At 42.9% G+C, this 9,504-nt stretch overlaps 1 protein-coding gene across 1 annotated transcript; it reads right to left on the reverse strand.

Moving 5' to 3' along the window:
* Positions 1 to 1,409: 1,409 nt before the first annotated feature.
* On the reverse strand, positions 1,410 to 8,551 carry LOC118104639 (semaphorin-3D-like). The gene is made up of 9 exons (XM_047339302.1): positions 8,512 to 8,551; positions 7,966 to 8,115; positions 7,341 to 7,410; positions 6,249 to 6,435; positions 5,347 to 5,388; positions 4,952 to 5,088; positions 4,778 to 4,902; positions 3,489 to 3,631; positions 1,410 to 2,364 (listed from the first exon to the last, which is right to left on the reverse strand). Exons 1-9 carry the CDS (start codon positions 8,549 to 8,551, stop codon positions 1,921 to 1,923), a joined length of 1,338 nt encoding a protein of 445 aa, XP_047195258.1. The 3' UTR covers positions 1,410 to 1,920.
* Positions 8,552 to 9,504: the final 953 nt, after the last annotated feature.

Raw genomic sequence — 9,504 nt, forward strand, 5'->3', positions numbered from 1 at the left:
ATGTTTAAATGAGCCTCATAAACTCTGGAATCAAACACGTCTTCATCATGTGAACACGATGAAGACGTGTTTCCTTGCGATTGGTCTGATCTGTCAATAGTTTGTTAAAATGTGGAAAACTCCCAAACTGCCCAACTCCATCAAATGAAGCCTGAGCTCAAACCCAAGTTTCCTCCTGTGATTTGAAGGTTGTTATATTTCGTGTTGGAGCTGAATGTGTGACTCCATCTGCAGAACTCTGCCACGTCATGTCACATTTATACAGTCCAGTCACAGTGTTTGGTTTATAGATCTAGAGAAATACAGCTGCATTGTGATGCATTATTTGACCGTTGTGTATTTCAATAATTGCTGAGATTTGCATCCCCTTCTTTTCTCTGACGAGACGAGTGTTCGATGTATAAAATGATCCAAGTAAAAACAGTAACAGTGTTTGACCACCAGGTGTCAGCAAAGAGCAAGAGTACCTGGCTGCAGACAACATGGTTTTCCCATCAAGTCTAAACTGGATTCACTGGAATTCCACCGTAGAAACTACTTTCTATGAAAACAAAAAATAAAACTGATGTGAGTGTAAATTCTATTTCACAGAAAACTTGACCAAAGCCTTGATCATCTTGATTTATTTGACATGTAAGTTGTCATTTAGTGTTTTATTCACATACAGTATAAAACAAGTTGATCTCAAAGCTTATTGGAGAATCGTGACGTTAAAAAAACAGTTTTTATTTGCTTAAAAAAAAAAAACACGTTTGTTTAAGTATAAACACAAAATACTAAACTCTAACACACGAAGGAAGAAAACCATAGAAAATAGAGTTCTTTAATATACATCGTCGTGAATAATAATTATTAGTTACATGGCAGAACTGATAAGATGCACATACCAGGTATTTTCAAGCAAGGTCCATTTCATGTGTGCGTCTCCACTCAGGCCTTTAATCCACCCACTGTAATAAGTATGAGGTCTAGATCTCATCAGTGTAGATCAGCAATACATAAATACATGTAGATCATGTTGATTTTAATATAATATAAATATCATATCTGACACAGAATTTCTCTTTTAACGTGTCAACAACAAGGATCCATGATGAAACAAGTCACACGCCAAAGAATCTTGGAGCCTTTGCGATGAGCTGATTTATAATTCAGGGCGTAGACTTTAAATAAAGATGGACGACATGGCAGCTCCCAAAAGTGAAGCCAAAGCGTCCCAATTGCCCCCTGGTGGCTGGCTGCAGAGCTGCAGAATTGCTCAACGAAAAAAAATCAAAGTAGACGTTAAATAAAAGTTTGTCAAAGATGTTTCTGTCATTTCAGGTCGTTCTTATCTCTCTGATGTTTGTTCAAGTGTTTCTGATCAGTTTGGTTTGAATCAGTTATTTGATGATATAAAAACAGGCTGAGACGTCATGATTGACAGCTGACACTGACTCCTGATTGGTCGAGCCAGTGTACGGGTTCGACCTGGATACCACGGCTCCATCCCCCGATCAGACTCGAACTCTAAATGACGTCATCATCGTGAGGTGGAAGTGAGATGAGAGGTGGAAGTGATGTGAGATGTTTGGACTTGATTTCTGGATCGAGGGAGAAAGTGGAGACGCTTTGCCAAACTTTATTTCCAGTCTCTGATTCAGACGCCTGACGACGTCCTGCTGCTCTGAACTTAGAAAATCACAGGTTCCAGCTGCTGTTTGTTCCAAACCACAGTGAACGCTGCTGATAACATGAGTTCAGAGACAAGTCACGTTTCCTACACTGCTATTTCCATGGTGTCTAATATTCAGGTTAAGAATATACTACTCTCTTTTTTTATATTACACTCAGTCTTTAATGCATTTTGCTCAAAAACAAAGCGTTGTTGTCCTCTGAGTTCACAGGAGCTGTTGTCCTGAGTCTTTGTCCTGCAGCCGACTAGAGAGGAAGCTCAGGGGGGTTGTTCCTCCTCACCCGAGCTTTCCTGCTCTCCTGTTTCAGCTTCAGAGTGCGGAGCTTCTGCTGCCGGCGCTTCTCTCGGTACCACAGCTGCTCACAGTCCTCGTCCACGCTCAGACTGTTGGTCCCCACCGTGTGCAGGTCCTTGTAGCTTTGGTGCTGCGGCAGCCACGAGTTCCTGAGTCCCGGCAGAGACGACGGCGGGTCAGTCTTCCCGTGGTGGGGGCCGTGGCTCTGCTGGTGTCGGGCAGCTGGGTGCAGGCTGTGGTTGGGGATGATGTGAACGCGGTATCGGGCCAGGACCTGGCTGTAGGAGTGCTCATGGCTGGTGCAGGCGTAGAGGCCTGCGTCAGCCAGCTCTGGGCGTTGAACCAGCAAACCACGCTTCATGTGGAGAGAGCGGTCGTCATCGCTGAGAGGAAGCTGACAGAGAGAGAGAGAGAGGGTGTTTAGACCAGAGGAGGGAGCTTCTTCACTTATCTGTTCATGGAGAGAAAGTTGGTGTCACATGTCAATAAGGAGACTTCCACCAAAGAAATAGTCCCTTTACTGAGAGTCTTATTCTCTTCCTCCCATTATGCAGCATTAGTCTTCAGTTTTGATATTATCGTGTTAAAGTATAAAGATCAGGTTTAAGTTTAAGTCTTTTTCATGTTTTAAACGCACAATTTGTCATTTGCTGCCACTGGGGGCGTCTCAATCAGAACAACACCAACAGACAGTTTGTTTGGGGACATGACGCCAAACAACAGACTTTTAGTAATATCTCCAAATCAGTCTTATATTATTATATAAATATTATTATTATATTAGTATCGCAGATCAGATCACACATTTCATTCAGAGAGGCACAGATTATCTTTCATGCATTTGTTAGCTTTAACTCACTGTTTGTTTAGCCATCCAAATTACTGCAACTCTTTCTTCATCACCATTTGTTTGTCTTAATGCTATTTGTATTCTTTTATTCTGTTGATTTTATTGTTTATATTGCTTCTAATTAGATGTTTGTTTTGTGGATTCATTCCATCCATCGTCACTGTGTTGAAATTAGTATTTACACTGTGTATTTTCTGTTTTTGTGTTTGGGAAGCACTTTGTGTCGCCTGTGCAATATTAATAATGTTTATTTTAAGTTTCTTAAAACTAGAGGTTTGAAAATATCATGTGAGAAGTCAACAACTTATACAACACCGGTCTAATTGTTTGTAGACATTTTGATTTGGAAAAGTTGCAAATGTAACATCAAACTGAGGGATTACACATGTTAACAATGTTCAGGGTTCTAGAAACCTGTGAAATCATTTGGAAAATGATCAAAGTTGCATCATGTTTGTGTTTTTACAGCCACATCCCTCCTGAAAGCATCTTTCTGTCTTTGAAAAAGAAGATAGTCACAGTCTAATAGTGTTTCTATTCTATACAGTCTTTATGCTTCAAGGAGAAGTGATTTAACATCAGGTTAAAGTTGGAACTTTCTTTTTCCTAAACAAGAGACACCAGCAGCAGGTTTCCTGGGGACAGAAGGTTTTCTGGTTCAGACTCACTCTGTCCTCAGTTTGCTGCGAGCTGCCCGTGTGCCGCTGCACCGTCCACCTGAGCTCGGCCTGAGGCGCCCGAGGAACGCACTCCAGGAAGGTGGAGTTTCCTTCTACGCCGTACAGAGACTTCTCCTCCACAGAGGCAGAGTCTGACGGGGGAGAAACATTTAGTGCGTTGAGAGTTTCTGCTGCAGATCATGGGAAATATTCAGGATGTGATTAGTGTGAATCTGAAAAACGATAAGAATCAGTTTTTCTTGGAAACACATTCTAAACAGGAAGAGAGAGTAAAGAGAAGAAGACACATCAACACCTCATGGGAACATTTCTGAGATCAGAAATAAAAGATGTGAAGAACTTTGTCATTTCTTTAACTTCAATAATCTTTACTGCTACTGTGTTGAAGCAGAGGAAACTGCAGTTACACAGAACAGCCCCTAGAGGGCGCCTCGTTTCTACCTGCAGCAGAGAATATTCAAGAAGGAATTTTAAATCTGTAGCAACTGTATTTTTAGTTTTATTGTGTTGTGCAACAGTTCAAACTTTAGTTTTGGAGAGATAAGAATAAACATTTGGAAAATGTTCTTGTAAAATTAATTATTGTACAAAATTAACCTCAAACAGTTTAAATATTCAGTGTTTCCCTGTTGAATTCAATAGAAAATAGAATTTACTATTTGCGATACAATTTTTGAAGTTAGTTAAAAAAGGGAAATATTTGAACATTATATTGTTATTACAGTAATTATGTTGATCAAACTGTGACTTTAGAGCAAAACATTAAACTTCAACAACAGACGTGAAAAAGCCTCATCAAGGCTGTAATTATAACATGTAAACACGTCAGCAGGTCCTTCTCTCCCTCTGTGCATCGTATTGTGGGAGATCAGTTTGGATCTTGATGAAATAAATCCAGACTGATATTTATATTATATGTTTGATTCAATCAAGTTGGGCCTTGTTGAAGGTGTGAGCTCTACTGAGGGACATTCTAATTGACCTTAAAGTGAATTTCCACTATCAACACACGACATACTGAAGAACCTGCTCAGACTGAACCCAGTATGAACTGGAGCTTCTGGATGGATCCAGACTGGACAATCAAACACAGTTGTGGATTTGTGCAGATTTCTTATGGAGCCAGTGGCCAAACAGCTGAAACCACCATGGCTCTGCATTCCATCACTGTGGCACTTCTAAACACAGGATCCATCACACACAGTGTACATGTGGGAGGAAACCCTCCTTAGATCATCTGATATAAAGAGACTTCACATCAGACGGAGGAAACTCACCGTCCTCTGGGACTGGGCACTGACTCCAGGGGTCTCCATACTTCACATCCTGTCTCCGTGCCCGCCTAACACCAAACGAAGGGAAAGTTTGACGTACATGTGGTAACTGTTCTGAACGAGTTGTTTCCTCGTTACCCCTCCGTCCCTCTCTACCTCTTGCTGGTGGGGAAGAACCTGGAGCAGGTCTGGCCATCCCAGGAGCAGTAGGGGTCCCTGGCCAGACAACACTTAGCACAGTCCGTCCCGTACAGCTCGCACCTCTGGAGCCCCAGCTGGGCCACGCTGAGCTCGCTGGACACGTACAGCTGTTGCTGTGGTCGAGACGGACGACACAGAGAGAGACTGATTTTATTGAGGGTATTTACTGAACTGTCTTCTGGCTCTAATGTATTCATGTTTAATTAGAGCCTGAGCAGCGACTGCAGCAAGGATCCTATCGCGTTTCTTCTTCTTTCTCCTCCTGAAGAATCTCAGATTTGGCGCCTGAAACTTTGCACAAAATTCAGATGTACAAGAAATGTACGCATCAGATGGTTTCTGTGCATGTGAATAAAAGTCAGAGGACGAACCCTCTTGGTCGACAGCTCCATGCTCAGGACGGGAGTCGGACTCTGTGGAATAACAAGAAAAATGGACTGTTAATGAAGAACCAGACTAATACATGGGAGTTTAATAACAATCACATTTCTATGCATTTGATGACAGATTGTGTTACATTTCATTGTAGAAAGTCAGGAACGAGCTATAAAACTTTTCACATCTGGTTCATTTTTCCTGAAGTCAATGTCTTTTAAAAAAAAGGGATTTTGGTTTGATGCCTGAGATCAAGTCCTTTTGGGTCGTTAATCCCACTGAACATGAAAACCACTCCTCTCCCTCATCTTCTTCACAGCCTGGTGTTTAATGTGTGTGTGTTTCAGTTTTCTAACTCGGCCTCAGGAGCAACAAACCACACTGTCTGCAGACAAACCTGGAAAAGAAGGAGTCGGGCTCATGTGACCGACTCAGAAATCGTTACCGATCTTTAACTGAAGTGATATTTCAGCCGTGCAGAGGTCGAGGTTAACGTTAAATGCTGCGGCCTCGCTCTGAGGTCAGAAATCGAATGAGTCTCTCTCTTCATCAGACGGATAAATTACCCCCGAGCTCCATTTTTCTGGACCACTGCCTCATTTCATCGCCTCACAGAGGAGAGTCAGTGACCCCCGACCGCTGTGAAGGAGCCGAGGGGTCGATGAAGGAAACTCAAAGCCAACAAACCCACCAACCACAGCCTCCCACCTGAAACCCAGTCAGGATGCAAACAACCAGTTCCTCCTGCAGCTGTCACTTCCAGCTCTTTACGACCAGAAAGGACTCAGTTCCTGTCTCAGTTAGAAGGAAACAATGAACGTCTGGTTTCCTGTTTGTTTGTAGTCGTTCTCCCTTCTCTTCACCGGCGCAGGGTTTTTATTCTCTTTCCCTTCTCTTACATCCTCTCCTTGTTTTTCCTCCTCCTCATCTTCTTCATCTGTTTAAAAACGAAAACACAAAAATGTGCTTTTCCTATTTTTGTCATCTCTCTGCTCGTCTTCCTGGTCTCTGCAATCGGTCCGTTGAAAGCCGCACGGATCGACGCCATGGAGTAGACACACACGGCCGAACCGCGAAATATAGAACTGTGGACGAAAAAAAGAAAAGGTGTTGGTGGAAGTTGTGAACGACAAAGAGTTGAAGAGAGAGGAGGAGGACGGAGACAGTCAGTGAATGTTTTGTATTGAACAGAGACGCTACAGTAAATAAAGAAAGGGATGAAAGAGTGAAGAGAGAGAAGGAACAGAGAGAACAGGACAGGAAGAGGAAATAAGAAGTGGGAGAGCTTTTATACGTCAGGGTTAAAATAACACAACCAGCTGGGCCTCTTCACCTTTGACCCCGACACACACCCACACCTCTGATCTGTCTCACCGCTGGGCGTGCACGAGCCGGCCTGGCTGTGGGCGTGCACGAGCCGGCCTGGCTGTGGGCGTGCACGAGGCGGCCTGGCTGTGGGTCAGTCTGTTCATAATAAGCTGAGCAAATTTCCCCACATGAATGAATAGAAATATATTTAGTGTCTAATGCAACTTCCAAGTCCTTTGCTGCTTCCATCCAGTCCCAGTTATTCACACGATTCTCTCTCTCTCCTCTCGTCTGTCGGCCATTTGTCTTTCAATCAGCTAAACACAAGGCACGATGGTCAACATGTATATCTCTTGGGTTGGTGACCATCGGTTGTGCTACTTTACACAATGAGTGCACTATGTAGGGTATAAAAATGATTTCTACATAATCACACAGCTCAATAAAATGTCCATAAACCCACTTTATAGTGAGTAGTGATAATTTAGTGACACAAAAAACCCAATAGAAAGGATTTGTCATGAACTTTTGTGTATTTCTCGAGGTTGTAGCCTCCAACAAGGACGTCAAGTCTTCAAAGACACTTCTGGAACTTTGAATCAAGTCATTATGACACATGCATCACGGCTAAACAAATATATTTAAGTTTCCTGGAGCTGCTGTGCGATGGGCGTGTCCTCACCTGGACGTGCTGAAGACGCCATAGATGGTGGGATTTTGAGGGTCTTTGGTTTCCAGAACAAAAATGTCCTCTGGAAAAAAACACAACACACAGTCACAGCATTGAACTTCAACATCATGAATGAGACAGTTTGCATTAAACACTTTTAACTGAGGAGGTCAAGAGGTCAGGTGTCATTGTAAGCTGCTGTTTGTCGGGCGACTGTGGGTCAGATGGCAGAGCGGGTCGCCCACTAACCAGAAGGTCAGCGGTTTGTTTCCCAGCTCAAGTAGTGTCGTGCTGCATGTGACTGAACTGAATAGGTGAATGCAACTTGTGCTGTGAAGTGATTTGAGTGTTTGAAAAGACGGGAAAAGCTCAATAAATACAGTTCATTTACATTTAAATAAAAATAAAAAGGCAACAAAGATAAATCGATAAATTCAAAGAGAGTTCACAGCCTCTTTGAAAAGGCTGAGGTGATAAAATACATGGGAGGAGAGGGAAGGAAAGGAGGGGACAGATTCACACTGTTTCCTCTTTAGTTTAGAGACAAGAAGATAAAGGAGGAGACGGTGGTTTGTTCCAGAGGTCAAAGAAGAGGTGGAGGGCAGAGAAGGAAGGAAAAGGAGGGACGGAGCATTACCCAGCTCATCAAAGTGCGTGTCCACACCGGACGGTCCGGGGACAGAACAGACGAGTCGGGCTTTAAGGAAGGTCGTCCAGCGGTTGATCAGACTCCTCTTCCCTCCGACGTCGTTCTGGATCCAGATGAAGAGGAAAACATTCTGCTCATCTTCAGGTTGATAGATTTAATGAGTGTCAAATGTTTTCATGCTCTGAGGTTCAGAAAACACTTTCCTCAGACTGTCCATTGCTGCAGCTCCTCTTTTCAGCCTGTGTCTCAAACACTTCTAGCTCCTGTCTCTTTAAGACTGAGACAGGTGCCTCTATTACTGCCTCTTTGTCTGATGCCTGGTAGATGGTGACTGCTGTGGTTGTGCAGTTGTGTGGCTGTGTCTCGACCCAGATTTCTGTGGCCCCATGGTTGAGTGAAGATTCAGGGTTCGCCTCTCCCCTGTTTGAGCCACAGCACAGAGTCAGCCATCCATGGTCGCTGTACAGTAGGGCCCCGTATTGAGCAAGATTAAGTGCCAGACTGCTGCTTTGCCTGATTCCAGTGTTGTCTGACCTCTGGTTTCTGCGTTGGTTTTATCCTGTCGGTCCGACATCTCACGCATCACATTCCTGATGGACGGTTCAACCTTTAATCGTATTGATTGTTGTTTTCAAATATCTTATTGTGACCCTGAACCAACTGACTCTCTCTCTTTTCTTTGTTTTAGGCAGCTGGACGAGCGACGGGGAGTAGTTGTGGGATTCACACCACTTTGCATGTAGGCCCAAAGGGTGGTGGTCACTTGAACAGTGTGTTGTGGTTCTGTTTTTGCAGTGAGTTGCAGTGGTAGTGATCAGTGTGCTCACGTGGTGGTGTCTATTTGGGTTTGTGATAGAATCTCCCCGTAGTAAGTACGCTGCCTACATAATGGTCCCCGCTATTTAGGTTAAAGTGTGTTGTATCCCTGTGGTCACAGTATTTGTTGTTTTAGCTTTTTTAAACATTCAGAAATAAAAAGCTATTTGTTTTATTTATAATTGTCGATCTTTTTCCCCTTTCTCAGGTCCCTCATTCTAGTCCTCCCATTATTAAAAAAAGATTTAATTGTGAACTGAATGCACATCTCTGCTCTTCTTGAACCCCTAAAATGTGATTGTGTCCGTGCACACTGATGTCATTGGAATCAAGCATGACCCAAAGGCTGTTTTAATTCTAAAACAGTCATTCTGAACCCTGTGCCAGGTCACATGACCATGAACCTTAATGTGACCAAACACTAAACTAAAGCTGAAACTACTGAGCTAATGAACGTCTTGTGAAAGAGCAGCAGATTATATCAGATTATTCTTCTTTCTGATCCTTTTCATTCAAGATTAGAGATTCTGTGTTTGCATTTAAATGGTTTTGTTCGGTGAATGAATTAAATCAACTGATAAATAATCAAAAATCAATGTATTGATCTGCTGTCAGGCTGTTTATATTGAGACATATTGATCAGATGTAGAATTTCATTACGAGCACAAGCTTTTCCTCATAAGTATAAAGTATATCCCATAAATGTGTTTG

Source organism: Hippoglossus stenolepis, chromosome 3 (assembly GCF_022539355.2).
Source record: "Hippoglossus stenolepis isolate QCI-W04-F060 chromosome 3, HSTE1.2, whole genome shotgun sequence".
Taxonomy (NCBI): domain Eukaryota; kingdom Metazoa; phylum Chordata; class Actinopteri; order Pleuronectiformes; family Pleuronectidae; genus Hippoglossus; species Hippoglossus stenolepis.

Coding starts and splice junctions, on each gene's coding strand:
- LOC118104639 (XM_047339302.1), bottom strand. CDS start 8,551: ATGTCGGACCGACAGGATAAAACCAACGCAGAAACCAGAG. Junction 5,389..6,248: donor GGAAAAACAAGGAGAGGATG/TAAGAGAAGGGA, acceptor GTTATTCCACAG/AGTCCGACTCCCGTCCTGAG. Junction 5,089..5,346: donor TGGAGCTGTCGACCAAGAGG/GTTCGTCCTCTG, acceptor TCTCGACCACAG/CAACAGCTGTACGTGTCCAG.